The sequence below is a fragment of the Salminus brasiliensis genome, chromosome 19 (genome assembly GCF_030463535.1).
Source record: "Salminus brasiliensis chromosome 19, fSalBra1.hap2, whole genome shotgun sequence".
NCBI classification, from domain to species: Eukaryota; Metazoa; Chordata; class Actinopteri; order Characiformes; family Bryconidae; genus Salminus; species Salminus brasiliensis.
The window spans coordinates 11,911,049-11,926,696 of NC_132896.1; the positions used below are offsets into that span (position 1 = coordinate 11,911,049).

The 15,648-nt window shown below is 42.8% G+C and overlaps 1 protein-coding gene across 4 annotated transcripts in view; it reads left to right on the forward strand.

Moving 5' to 3' along the window:
* mid2 (midline 2) overlaps positions 1-15,648 on the forward strand; it is a 153,610-nt gene that overhangs the window by 85,201 nt on the left and 52,761 nt on the right. For 3 of the 4 annotated variants that reach the window (XM_072663615.1, XM_072663613.1, XM_072663616.1), the window contains exon 2: positions 13,591-14,366. In XM_072663615.1, coding sequence (XP_072519716.1) covers positions 13,647-14,366 — 720 coding nt within the window. In that variant the 5' untranslated portion in view covers positions 13,591-13,646. The remainder of the gene's footprint in view (positions 1-13,590; positions 14,367-15,648) is intronic. The other variant, XM_072663614.1, reaches the window with a different exon arrangement.

The following is a 15,648-nucleotide window of genomic DNA, read 5'->3' on the forward strand; positions in this document are numbered from 1 at the left end:
CAAAAGGTCTGCACAAAATTAGCATATTTATGAGAAATGTAGCGTAAAGGTGTGCCATTAGTTTAGTCGTCACTGGTTCCCATTTTTTCTGTCAACACATCATTTTTTTTCTGTTAGTGACATGGAAATGAAACAAGATTGAAAATGAATTTGTGTCTGGAAGTTTGTTTACAGCGAAACATAACAAAAGGATTTGCTGTGGTTTATGCATACGTTTACTCCCTCATTGATCAGCTAGTTACTGCGTGTCACAGGGGACCAGCGGCAAAGCGAAAAGGCCTCAAGTAGACCTTGGAATACGTTCGGCTTCAGTCGGGCTCGCTTTGCTGAGATGAAGGATGTAAAGGAAATCATTCACCTCTAAATTGGTGGTTGGGCTTTCCAAGGAATGAAAGCGCCTTAATATCAAAAGCTGGAATGCGGAGTCAGAATCTGCGAAACGTGCCGCATCATCTTTTCTGATTGAGAATCGACTCCCCTGCTCGAAGAGAAACGACAAAATCAAAGTCTATTTATTTTCTCCGAGGCCCGAGCCCAAGGTGCCAAAGCTCAATCAGAACGGAGTTTGATACTCTTTCATTTCGCCACTCCTCTGAGACGCCGTCTGTTCCCCTCCACAAGTAATTTTTTTCCACCAGTCTCCTGGTGAAGCGAAGGACGCAGCTGTAATGAGGGAGTCGGTATTGTGTCCGCTCAGGATGCTTTTGTCTCCTCTCTGAGAGCATGGAAAGAAGTGGATGTCGGTTGATGGTCTGCATCAGGAACACCGGGCCAATAAGGTTACTCTCAGCAGCTCTGCCTTTTTCCTTCAGCCTGCTCTTCTATACACCGCGCTAAATATCTTATGAGCTTTTGCGCTGCATTTTATATCCTGGTTTTGTTCTCACCGGAGCAAATGCACATCAATAATGGAAGTGCTTCAGGGTGAGCATGAGAGAGCGTGTCGGCGCTATGTTGTGCTCAAGCACGATAAGACAACGCTGCGGCTAAGAGCATTAGGGAAATGACAGGACGTTTGAAGGTCTTAACTTCATTGTGTTGGGCGAAGGTGCGGTCGGCAGAGGCGTCAGCAACGGGTGGGTAAAATGGCAAGCAGAATCTTTGAAACCCAGAGAACTGAGCTGTCCATGTTCCGCGTATGAGCTTTTCAGAGCTGTCACTTCTGCATTGATTACTAATAAAATGTGAGCGTACAGTACACAAAAGTCACGGTTCGGTTTATGCTGCAGTTTGGACCTCAAGGGAAGAGGAAAAGCAGCCATACTCCTAAACTCACTACAGTTCCCATAGTACCATGCATAAGCAACATCTTACACTGGTGGAAGGCGTGCTTGTGTAATTACTGTAATTTTACCCTAAATTAATTACCCTCATAGTGCGTACCAGATATTCTCCATGCTTCAGCGTGCACCAAACCGTGAAGTCTGTATCATAACGGTTCATTACACCCCTAAAGTCTAACTGAACTAAAAACACACTATATAATAACAGTTGTTCTGTTCATGCCTACTGTTGAGCACATTGAGTAAACATCAGCATTGCAGGCTAGAAAAAGTAAGTGAACGCCTGAAATTGAATAACCTCTAGATCCCCCTTTAGCAGCAATCATCTCTACCAAATGTTTCTTGTAGCTGGAAGTAAGATTTGAGGAAGATTTGATGCCTCATCAGGTCATGCCACATCATCTAGAGAGGGTTAAGGTCATTGCATAACACAAATCTCCCTGTTTTCCTACCTTTTTATTGGATTTATTCATGTTCTTTGGGTCATTGTCTTGTTGCATTACCCAACGTCACCTTTCGGCTTGAGGTCATAGCCTGATGCCCTTATGTAAGGTGTACAGGACCTGGGGAAGCAAAGCAGCCCCAAACATGGTGCAACAGTACAGTTATTTGTGTATTATTAGTTTAGTTAGATCATGTTTGTCTGTAATTGTGACTAAGATCATGATGAGGCCAAACTGTATTAGTAATCAATGCTGTAATCACTGGCCATCCTTTTAGTAGAACCCCATCATTAAAAATGTTTTTGTCATATTTTCACCCACAAGCATCTTTTTACACACTCAACTCAAGGGGGACCACCGCACTGAAGTGCCTCCTCCATGGAAACGCTAGTGTCGAACTCTCCAGGGCTAAATGTGGCATCTTGCATCATGGCACCCATCACTTCACAGTCCCATTGTTCACATGTGACAGAGCAGCAGATGGGCTTTGACCTGGATCTTGCTGTGCTGGACGTAAAGGTTACCCAGCCGTGTTTGCGTAGGGGAGATGCCAAAGAGCTCAGCCTCTGGCCAGGCCCACTGCACTCCTGCCCTTCCAGACCCAAGCGGAGTGAAATGCAAGCACCAGGCTACAATACTGTTTACATTCTATGAATAGACATTGCATGTTTGATTAGGGCAGGCCAGCGTTAAAGAGAGGATGTGGAAAACCTGAATGCCGGCCAGTGGCCACACTGGCCACGTTGACCTTTTTTTTTTTTTTTTGATGACAGCAGTAAAATCCGTGTCTGGCCTCTTATATGGAAAATTGCACTTTCCGTGAGAGAGACTTGATATGGGACAAAACTCCCATTGTTGTTTTTTCTGGACCTGTGAATACATTTCTGACCAATCCTTTTATTTCAGTTGGGACTTTGTGTACCTGTACTGCTCCAGCAGTGCAGGGCGAATGAGGATGACATCAGAAGTGTGGTTTCTCTTGGCCTTACAGTACCAGCTGGGGTTTACATACACTCTCATTAAAATGCGCACCATAATTATCCAGCTCTACTTCTCTGCTCAAAGCCCAGTTTTGACCGATTCTAAAAAGCAGCCCTACTGATTTTGAAAGTTTGACCAATCCATGTTTGGCTTCTGAGGTATAAAAACAGACCTGGATTGACTCTCCCAGTGTGCCTGCAGAATAACACCAGTCACAGTGTGGTTGGGCTACAGCCAGACTCACCACACACTTCTACAGTCTCTGCACTCTGCTGTTAACCGAGAAGTGTCTGGACATGTTTTACCACAGGCTCCTCAGAGAAATAGCAAACAAATAGCCAATTTAAGCAATATTTCAATCTATTAGGGCCGTTTCACCTTGCAGGCCCAACTCTGACACAGCCATTTGCTTCAGAATGCTTATTTAATTAGTGACTTCTTTCAGTTCCACATGAAGTAGCCAGTGGAATAATCCTGTAATTTGTAATTAACACCCGCAGCCTTTAGATCTCATCAGATATTTGAGGAATGCATGCCGCATACCAACTCCTCCAGTCATGGCCTGAACTCTGGTGAACTCCCATCTGTCTTTTGTTCATGTTAATTATGGCAGAAAAGCTGTCTAGCACACATTGATCAGCCTGGTTCATGCCAGAGTCACATGTGTATCGCATGTAGTAGAAAGTGCACTTCATTGATCCCAATGTATCGATGCATACTGTTGGTGTTCTGAGATATTCACAGCCCTTTTCTGTCCAGCATGGTTAAGCAGCAGTGAGCTCATCAGGAGGAGTGTTTAGTGTTCAGCCTGCAGTGCTGGGATGAGCCACAGGCCCGAGGAGACTTCCCACAGCTTCAAACACACCTGCTTGCTTTGTTACCCCACCGCTGTCTCCTGGGACTAGGCCATGCCTGTAAACACAGCCCACACTTTGACACATGTTAAGGCTAATACGGGAGAAAGCCTCTCTCTTACTTACTCCTGCGGGTTAGAGACACCACAGATGGTTTGTGAGACTATAAGACGCGTAATGATTATCGAGTGCTGGGGATTTTTTTAACATAGCCTGTTTCAGTTTCAAGGTTTGTTTTTTGTTAACTCTCATTTTGACTACTCTGGACTGCACTACTTTGGAGTCTTAACACCAGGCTTTTTATACTTTTATTAGTAAATGAGCTTGAGATGTGATTTCAGTTTAGATCTAGATGCTTGCTTTGCAAAAACAGCTTAACTGACAAAATAATGAAGGCGCAACCCCACATTTCTGTTGGCTAGTGTAATAAATATATACAAAAATCCCCTCATTGAGATATTAGTGTTCAGCACTATTGAGGGAAATGTTTTAAAGAGGCTCTAGAATAAAAATATATGTATACAATTTTAGTTGAATGATTAGAATTCACAAGGAAGTGACATACTATGAATCTCAGACACTGTTGCGTCCCCTTCCAAAAGAAGGACAGGACTGTTGGGGTTGGCCAAACTGTTGGGGTTGGCCCTTTTTACAGTCCTGTCCTTCTTTTGGAAGGGAACGCAACAGTGTCTTGACTCGTTATATTAATGCCCCCAAAATGTACATAAACCCAGCTCACTAGTAAAAGCCCTAGTCAAAACTGTTGGAACTGTAACAGGGCTGTGACGGGAGAATTGTTGACACCGGGGGAACTGCACATCACTGCTAGGCTCTATGTGAGTCACTACATGAACCAGGCCTTGTGACTGTCGCTCAAACTCAGCATGCAGTAAGGTGAAATCCTAGGGGAGCAAACAGGGATCTGAGCTAGACTTAAAGCTAACACTAGCTAGCCAAAGAAAACATAGCCGACTACCAATTTCTTTGTAACGGTAAGACTCAAAAAAAGCCAAACCCAGGGAAGTGAGTGAGGGCTACAGTAATTGGCTACAGTCTGCTTACAGCATATTGCACTGGGAGGACACAATGAGAGGATAGCAACACTGTTTTTGTTACAGTGTTAAAACTATGCCTTAAATTGTGTTTTGGCCTGTTATAGTGCTGATATGTGAGCATTTTTTGTCCCAACCAAATATAATATACAAAATATTCGCTACCATTTAAATGAAAAATAACAGTGAACCTCTATAGTCATTTAGATGGCAAGGTGTCTTCAAACATATGCCAGGCCGTGCATTTGGGGGAATATGCCTGGAATAGTCCGGTAATCATTAATCATTAGTGTCATAAATGTGTTGCCTGTACCGTGTCCCCTCCCTGCTTGCTGAGCTGCCTGTCTCTTGGCCGCTCAGCACAGCTTCAGAGGTGATAGGCTAGGAACAGGCTGATCTGGCTCTTGTCCCAAAAAGAGTGGCTGGGATATCCCCAAAGCCTTCATTGCGCTCTCTCAATCGATGGCTCCTCCAGGGTGAGCGGCATGGACTGCAGCACAATTCCACCGGCTCTGTCACTGGTCCAGGGGCTGGGCTGGGCTGTGGCTGCTCAGCTGCTCTGGCTCAAGCAGAGGCTGCGGGGAGCTGGTGGCCAGCTGCAGGCTGACAAGAGATGAATGGCTCTATTAGAGTGCCTGGGCCGCCGGGCGGAGTCTGACCCACTGGCCCACCCAGCTCCATGGCCATCCACACACTCTCTTAAACCTGCAGACATGTCCGGGATGCTCAATTTTAGGTCCTGTCCTGGCCTGAATTGTGTCCTTAGACTGAGATAGAGTAGTATGATAATGGAGTATAGTGTAGAATATATGCTGCAGTTTAATTAGCCTGTATTATATGTAATATTTTATTATATTATGTGACATCCATTGCATTACAAAAGCTTATTATATAAATGTTATTCATTAGTACAGTGCACTAATGCACAAGCAGCATGATCAGATTTTTTAACTGTTCACTGATGTCTTTTTCATTTATATCACAGTTTCTATTGAAACAAATGGGACAACAATATTTGCCATTTTTGACATAATTTAAATCTGGATTTCATTCAAAAAAGACTTGGAATAAGACTTTTTTTTACATTGACATCCATCGAAAGTTAAGAAAGTTCCCTGTAAAGTTGCTAATTTGAAGATACAAGGTTTTTGCATGTCAGCGACAAGATATACACATACTAACAAATATTTAAATACTACAGAATGCCCCAATGTATAGCAAGGACTTGAATTGGGTTTTGAGTATGTGGGTAAAATGACCCTCACACACTGCCAGGGTTATCACAGGTCACCATACAAATACGCCTGTTTCCAGCTCCAGAACATCTAAAACCATACCTGCTCTTCATCAACGTTTCCTTAAAAGCAGTAGCCGTTTCATTCCATTGCATCCATTTACATCAGGTCCATCAGTTTATTGTAGTATTTAATATTATTAAAGTACAATTCTTGACCCCTGCATCACATTGTACACTTTCGATTACAATATTCTAGCCATGGTTTTGATTGGCCCCTTCAGCCACAGTATGTCCCTTTTCTCAAAGGTTAAGAGATGTGCTTCATAGTGAACACACACAAATAATTATAAGAGTAGCCCAATATCCATCCAACTAGACTTCCTAGACTTGGAGGAAACAGGTGGGGTTCTCTTGTGGTCTCGCTTAAAGAACTTTTTGCAGCACCTTAGTTGCTAAGAATGCATCATCTTATTCGCTTCTTCCAAGTCAGGATGGCAGTGGGTCCAGCGCCTACCCGGAATCACTGAGCGAAGCATAGCCCGGTACATCCAGTCTACCGGAACGCTCTTTAGTGACTGAATACCTTTTGAGTTTGCTCTTTCTTTTTGTGTCATCATTGTACCGGCATAATTCAAGGAAGAGCCGTTCTACAAGTCACTTGACAAATGAATTGCCTTCATTGTTTAGACAAGGCTAATTGTCTTTGTTCCAGAAATGCCATGTTTCTAAGTGACGCATGCATTTTGTTTTTGCAGTGGGAGTGAGCACAGCAGTGGCAAAGACAGTGCCCCGGGGGGGCTTACAGTCCCTTTAAATAACGGCCCAAAGACAGACAGACTCAAGGAAAGGGACCCCAGCCAACACAATCCACCACTCTGCTTCTGCTTTCGGTCCTATTAGAGAGTTTTGCATCCGTGGCCTGGTGATCCCGTCTGGATTCTTTTTTGGATATATTAGAGTAGTATTTTTTTATGATGCTGTCTAGTGTTTTGGTAGTATTACAGTGCAGGTGAAGACTGTTAGGTACTGAATGCTGATATAGTGATGAAGTGGCTTTGTTACAGTAATTACCAGAGGATCAAAATCAAAAGGAAGCATCAGGGCTAAATCAACAAAACGAAGGATCAGACTGTCTGTCTGTGAGCACAAGAAGACAATGACTATCTAAACGAAGCCCTTCATTGCAATCAGACGATGTGACGATTGATGTATTTGTTTAATTATTTCGTTATTCCGATAACATGGTGTTGTCTTGGCCCTATAGTACGATTGTCTGTTACACGGACAATGTAAAAACATGAGATTTAGCCCTAAGGTCAGATTTTGGCACTGACCTTCTCCTCTTGCTTGCTTAGTGAGGTCATGCAGGTCATCCCCTTTCGCCTCCGCAATCTATTTCTCTGCCTTATCTGATCGAGGTAATTGAGTTTTTGACTGGCCAGAGATTCCAAGCGCTTGAGAAAAGTCCCTCTTGCATGCACCAGTGAAATGCCCGTGAGCATCTGCTGAAGCGACGAGGAAGGTGAAGGTTACCCAAAGACACTGCCTCTTATCACTGTGATATCTGCATGAGTGGATCCAGGAGTGTTTTTATTTTTCCAGTGCAGCTTAAGGATGACATCATGGTGCGAGCATTTCAGGAAGCTACTGGAGTTTATCAGAGGAGCTGGGAGTGGGCTGGAGTTCAGCAACCCCTAAAAGAGGCCCAGCTCTGCTTAAGTTCAACCAAGTGCAGAGTTCAACTTTACACATTACCAAATCAGAATGAGTCATACCATACAAACCAGTCTTGACATTGTGTTTAGTACCTGCTAAATATTTACACCTACCCTTAAACCTACCCTAGGCTCCAGGGTTTGCCGGACAGAGATTAAGCCCAGTCCTAGACAACATTCAGAATGCTCCCTAGTCCAAGACAAGGCTTAATGTGTTAAATGCTAGTGTATTTATTTATTTTTTTTCAAACAGTCACGTCTGTGAAGATGTAAAAAAGAGTACAGTGGTAATTGTATCTCCCACTAGGCCCAAGTCACCCCAAAAAAAAGTGAATCCATTAAAAAGCCTAGGGCCTGCTGACGGGCCAAAAGTGTTACAAATGTCTATTACCAAAGAATAGCCCCACCAGTTTCTACAGAAGTCCCTGTAATTAGTCAGTAATACAATTTAGTGTGTAAGAAGCCTTGGAGTGTTATGGGGTTGTTATTGAGTTCAGACTCAACAAGAACTTGACATCCTTAAGCCATAGTAAGTGCAAGAGGGGCGACATGGACTACCATCCAAACGTGGTCCTTCTCTTGGCTAAAAGGAAGGTAAAAAACAGGGCATCGGTCACCTGAAAAGTGTTCGTTTTTAGCATTGGACTGGTTACCCAGGCAGGAATTAAGCCTAGTTCTGGACCATGCAGCATTTAAAATGGAGAAGAAAAGGAAAAGACCATAAAGTTCAACCATTTAAACACTTAAATATAACTAGCCTACATCTGAACTCACATATAGAACCGTACAGATTCACCTGACTGTGCAAAACTCAGAGACTGCCTTTCATGCAGTTAATTTCTCATTAGAACAGTTGCTAAGTACATGTTACATTTTCAGGAGATTAGACAGAGGAGATTAGATTGGAAAATAATCCACTTGCGACAGAAACTTAATGGAAAAAAGGCCATGCAAGACTTGGTAGACCAGCAAAACTATTCTCATTAGATCCACTCCGTTACATATTTAGTTATGCACTGATCAGCCATTACATTAGCACCACAGACAAGTGAAGTGAAAAACATTTCGGTCAAGGGGTGAATGCATTCGTCAGCAAGTGAACAGTCAGTTCTGAAAGGTGATGTGTTAAAAGCAGGGGGAATGGGCAAGCATGTGGATCTGAGCCACTCTGACAAGGGTCAAATTATGATGGCTAGACGGCAGGTCTCGCGGGATCTTTCTGGTATGCAGTGGTTCTTTCTGGTCCAAAAAAGGACAACCGGTGACCCGGGGACAGGATCATGGGCAGCTAAGACCCACCTTACGGCTTACTGACTTAAAGGATCTGTTGCTAATGTCTTGGTGCCAGATACTACAGGATGCCTTTAGAGGTCTAGAGGCGGCACAAAGAGGGACCTACTCAATATTGGGTCCTAATGTTATGGCTGATTGGTGCAGGAGCTTCGGTGTAATTTTCTGTTTTTTATTTTTATTTTGCAGATGTTAATAAATGTGTACTTATTGGTTATTCCGACTGCTAACAAAATAAAGAAAGGGTGGTCTCTGATGTCAGCACTGCACTATACACGAAAGTGTAGGCTTGACACAAGGCCTGTCTGCTATTTTTCATCAGCAGATTCAAATAGAGGCTTTAGTTTTTCGAATATCGCTATGAGAAATTCAATGAGGTTAATTCAGCCTTGGTCAATAGCAGGTTTGACACCGCAGACCCAAGGTTGAGAAGTGTGATGATTAGATTTGAAAGCAGTGAGAAGATGGGATGTATTAGGGCGGTGTGATTGCGGCCTTGGTGCCGTCGCTCTGTGTGTTGCGCCTCATTCCTTCGGCGACACCATGGAAATCGTTAAAAAGCGGTGGTGCACCGAGGACCAAATCAATAGGAAGCCACATCGCTAAACAGAGACTCAGGGGTGGGAGAGGTGTGAGTTTCACGCAAGAGTGAGAAAAATTAATGAAATCGCATTAACAAGGTTCATCAGCCTTAATACCCTTGCTAACTTTGTTTCCCTGTACAGATTAAGTCCTGTGTGTATGTGTGTGTGTTGTCTTTGGTGCCGACTGTGTGCCGCAGGTTTTATAGGCCCTTTCCACCCATTGTAAGTGACTTTACAATGCATTGTAAAACACAGAATAGTGCCTTTCTCCCATCTCTACCCATCACAGCAGCTAAAGCTACAGAGTAAATGTTAATCGCTGCTTTGTTAGTTCTATGACCCTGTAAAATAGCAGGGTTGGGTAGTAAGGGAATATGTGTAAGAGAGTTACGCAATCGGGATATATTTCGTTAAATTACAGTGAACCCTTTACAGTGCGTAATTAGATTACAGGTCCATTTTAAAAAGGGATTGCTAGCAGGATTACATCACAGTTTAACAAGGATCACTAACTATTCTTACAGTATGAGCTTTTTCCATATCAGTACAGTTTAACAAGGATCACTAACTATTCTTACAGTATGAGTTTTTTCCATATCAGTACAGTTTAACAAGGATCACTAACTATTCTTACAGTATGAGCTTTTTTCATATCAGTACAGTTTAACAAGGATCACTAACTATTCTTACAGTATGAGCTTTTTTCATATCAGTACAGTTTAACAAGGATCACTAACTATTCTTACAGTATGAGCTTTTTTCATATCAGTACAGTTTAACAAGGATCACTAACTATTCTTACAGTATGAGCTTTTTCCATATCAGTACAGTTTAACAAGATCAATAACTATTCTTACAGAATAAGCTTTTTCCATATCAGTACAGTTTAACAAGATCAATAACTATTCTTACAGTATGAGCTTTTTCCATATCAGTACAGTTTAACAAGATCACTAACTATTCTTACAGTATGAGCTTTTTCCTCATCAGTACAGTTTAACAAGGATCACTAACTATTCTTACAGTATGAGCTTTTTCCATATCAGTACAGTTTAACAAGGATCAGTAACTATTCTTACAGTATGAGCTTTTTCCATATCAGTACAGTTTAACAAGATCACTAACTATTCTTACAGTATGAGCTTATTCCATATCAGTACAGTTTAACAAGATCACTAACTATTCTTACAGTATGAGCTTTTTCCTCATCAGTACAGTTTAACAAGATCACTAACTATTCTTACAGTATGAGCTTATTCCATATCAGTACAGTTTAACAAGATCAATAACTATTCTTACAGTATGAGCTTATTCCATATCAGTACAGTTTAACAAGATCACTAACTATTCTTACAGTATGAGCTTTTTCCTCATCAGTACAGTTTAACAAGGATCACTAACTATTCTTACAGTATGAGCTTTTTCCATATCAGTACAGTTTAACAAGATCACTAACTATTCTTACAGTATGAGCTTTTTCCATATCAGTACAGTTTAACAAGGATCAATAACTATTCTTACAGTATGAGCTTATTCCATATCAGTACAGTTTAACAAGATCAATAACTATTCTTACAGTATGAGCTTATTCCATATCAGTACAGTTTAACAAGATCACTAACTATTCTTACAGTATGAGCTTTTTCCATATCAGTACAGTTTAACAAGATCAATAACTATTCTTACAGAATAAGCTTTTTCCATATCAGTACAGTTTAACAAGATCACTAACTATTCTTACAGTATGAGCTTATTCCATATCAGTACAGTTTAACAAGATCAATAACTATTCTTACAGTATGAGCTTATTCCATATCAGTACAGTTTAACAAGATCAATAACTATTCTTACAGTATGAGCTTATTCCATATCAGTACAGTTTAACAAGATCACTAACTATTCTTACAGTATGAGCTTTTTCCATATCAGTACAGTTTAACAAGATCAATAACTATTCTTACAGTATGAGCTTATTCCATATCAGTACAGTTTAACAAGATCACTAACTATTCTTACAGTATGAGCTTTTTCCATATCAGTACAGTTTAAAAAGATCAATAACTATTCTTACAGAATAATCTTTTTCCATATCAGTACAGTTTAACAAGGATCACTAACTATTCTTACAGTATGAGCTTTTTCCATATCAGTACAGTTTAACAAGATCACTAACTATTCTTACAGTATGAGCTTTTTCCATATCAGTACAGTTTAACAAGATCAATAACTATTCTTACAGTATGATAGTTTTCCACATCAGTACAGTTTAACAAGGATCACTAACTATTCTTACAGTATGAGCTTTTTCCATATCAGTACAGTTTAACAAGATCAATAACTATTCTTACAGTATGATAGTTTTCCTCATCAGTACAGTTTAACAAGGATCAATAACTATTCTTACAGTATGATAGTTTTCCTCATCAGTACAGTTTAACAAGGATCAATAACTATTCTTACAGTATGAACTTTTTCCATATCAGTACACAGATGACACACAAACCATTAACACCACACTATTACGTGTAACCCTTTTATTTAATATATAAAGGTTACGAATAAAAGTGTGGGATGCTCCAGTCATTAAGTGTTGCTGGTTTTACTTATTTCTACAGTCTTTTTTTTTTTTTTTTTTTTTTTAATGTCCAACTGCTTGTTGGACATTAAAGTTGTGCCGATCAGTTTTCTGAGTTTTCTGTTTTTTGTGTTCTTACCTGACGTTTTTTACATTCTCAAGCAATTTGTCGCCAGAAATGTGCTTGCTGTGTAAGATGCTATTGTTGATACATTAGAATAGCTGGGCACCAGCACCAGACCAGACCAACTTAGAGCATTTTTGACTAACATAGCTTTTTTTTTTTCAGCTGGAAGCATTAACATCTTATAATGAATGGAGTAAAATATCAATCTGGGTGATATTTAAAGATATTTTCACAATGCATGTAATCACAGACTAGAACATTATTAGCAACAGATTCTACAATTACAATTCAGATACTCTCCTGTATTGAATACAGTGATTTTTATTCAACATCTGCTAACGTCATGTGTTATTGTTTTTACAGGTAATCAGTAATCTGTAACAGAATACATTTTAAACTAACCCTCCCAACCCAGTAAAGAGCAGTGTTTCATGTGCATCAAACGTAAAACACAGCAAGACTCATGCTAAGACCACTCCGTCACACAGGAATTTTGGGGTGATCACCAGAAAGCCTTCTGACAAATGCACTGCACAATGACTTTTGTCAAATCCCATATTCCTAATCACTTCTCTGGGAAGCGACTGCCCTGAGGTTCTGCGGCACTGTAAGTCATTGCGGCGTTTCGCAATGCGCTTTTCATGTTCCGGACCCCTTCAGATCAATCATAGTGGAATTTAGCATTCTGATCTGGCATACCCAGTCTACTAAAGAGCTGATGCAGAGACGGAGGCAGCTGTTTAAAAAGCAGTAGACAGAAAGAAAAAAAAAAAGCCTGGCAGAGCGCTTTTAGTGCAGAAGAGAGAGAGCTGTCTCACTCTCCAAAGACTTTTAGGGGAGGTCATGCGTTGGATTGGCTGTGACTTGACAGACACAGAGTAGCTGTTCTAAACTGGAGCTCAGCCAGGTGTAAAGCAGTGCGTGTACAGGTGGCAGTGTGTATATATTTGTCACATCCAGGCAAATCTTTCTGCCTTTTCTGCTGTCGACAGACGATGACCCTACTTGACCTGCTCTTGCTGCGTATGGTATGAGGGCAGTGCAGAATTTAGGCTCATTTCAGCTTGCTGATGCCACTGAACTCTGAATGCCTTGTTATGTGCCATGATGTGTCCAGTTTTGGTCATGGACTGCCTTAGTCCAGCACAGGTCATTTCCATGCTAAAACACACCTGATTCAGCTCAGTAAATCCTGCAGGACATGACCTGGACACCCCTAAAACTAAAGACTAACTTGTTTGCCATTAACCAGCTTGCTTTATGTCAAGGTGACATTCCTCTCCAAAAAGTTCAACATTGTCATTGAATGTAGTTGAGATATAAGTTGGACCAATCCATTTGCTCTGCAATTTTGAGTGGAATGTCATCTTGGCTGCTACCTGTGCTGCCTGGGTGGTGGGGGCGGGTGGGTGACTGCTTGCCACTAACCCCCAGCTATCTGCCACGCAGGTGACTGACCAGCTTCTGTGGGATTTGATGTCACCTTTAGATCGGTCTGACTGAAGATGGAAACCCTGGAGTCCGAGCTGACGTGCCCGATCTGCCTGGAGCTGTTTGAGGACCCCCTGCTGCTGCCCTGCGCCCACAGCCTGTGCTTCAACTGCGCCCACCGCATCCTGGTCTCGCACTGCTCGAGCACCAAGCCGCTTGAGTCCGTCTCCGCCTTCCAGTGCCCCACGTGCCGCTACGTCATCACGCTGAACCAGCGCGGCCTGGAGGGCCTGAAGCGCAATGTGACGCTGCAGAACATCATTGACCGCTTCCAGAAGGCCTCCGTCAGCGGGCCCAACTCGCCCAGCGAGAGTCGCCGCCCGCGGCCCTACAGCGCCACTCTCGGTGGCGGAGGTGGGAGCGCGCGGTCCAGCCCGGCCGCCAACGGCAGCATCAGCGGCATCATGTCGGCCGAGCAACGCGTGGCCTGCCAGTTCTGCGAGCAGGAGCCTCCGAGGGAGGCTGTCAAGACGTGCGTGACGTGTGAGGTGTCGTACTGTGACCGCTGCCTCCGCGCCACACACCCCAACAAGAAGCCCTTCACCAGCCACCGGCTGCTGGAACCCGTGGCAGACGCCCACCTGCGCGGCCTGGCCTGTCTCGAGCATGAGAACGAGAAGGTGAACATGTACTGCGTGGTGGACGACCAGCTCATCTGCGCCCTGTGCAAGCTGGTGGGGAGGCACCGCGAGCACCAGGTCACCTCCCTCAGCGATCGCTTCGACAAGCTCAAGGTGAGTGTGCTGCCTTTCCTTTTTTTAGCTGGAAATCCACAGTTGATTAGAACCTTTGCTTGATCTGCTTTACTCATGCTGCTCCATGCTTCAGTGTGTCGAAAAAATCACAAAGACTGGCCAGTTCTGTTTCCACAATGATGTATTTACAAAGAAATGGTAGTCAATCAGACAAGGCATGTTTGGTGTTTGACGTTGGCTTTCTTCGTAGACTACAAGCCTACGTACAGCAATTAGCATCGAGCAGACTGCTTGCCTGAATCATCACACCTTAAACTTTGTGAAAGTTGTTGTCAAGTGGTCATCACCGTTTAATAGACTTGTTTATAGGGTTTTTGACACTATTGGGCACTATTGGTGGCCAAATTTGTCAGGCCTGATTGACGAGGATAAGGGGGATTTTGTGTAGATGTGATTCTATGCTAAACTGTTTCTTTTATTTATCAATTATTTTATTGGCCTTGATTGGAAAAGCAGAAGATGGTTCCTGCACTCTGTTTCCCACTGGTTTTCCTAAGGCTGTTTGCTATAATTTAGTACTCAGCCATAAAGCGCTAAAGCACTCTCAGTGTGTGTGAACATGATTATTATGACCTCCATGGTTTTCTTTTGGTTCTTATCCCCTTCATTCCATCTCATTAGTCTCATGCTGTAAGCAGCGTCCACCCGGCGCTGACATCTTGTTCCGTAATGTGTTCAAAATGTTGGAAGCGGCGCTCATCCCACATGGCCCCAGCCCCTGTCCAGCTGCTCTATTGAGCTGGAGCCATTATCATAGTAGATGAGTCTGCACTCCCCTAAAGCCAGGCTCTGTTCAGTGCTCGCTCACCACAAAGCACCGCACTGCTGAATCAGGACCCAAACACAAGGCCTCATTCACGGCGCAGAGCCTCTGCGCTCTCCGTGTTCTCTGTGTCACATGCGCCTCCACACAAACTCCCACAAACACACCTCATAATTATTTATGAGGAAACCACTGTCTAACAAAGGCTGCTGTTCTCAAGGTAACACCTTTGTTTTATAGCTCCTGGCCTCAAGAACCTCAGCAGAACACTTTTCTTGTACCGTGGTAATCATCTCCGCAGGGCTCGCGTTACAAGGACAGAGGAGGTTAAGTTCCGTGCAGGTTGGTGGTGCGCTGCACCCGTTCTCATGGAACGGATCTATTAATGCGAGACATCCTGACAAGAATAAGGATGTGACATTGAAGCCCCATCGTAATCTACCCTCATGAATAGCCCATCACTGAAGGTATGCATCATCATTATGATGGCGGTCATTG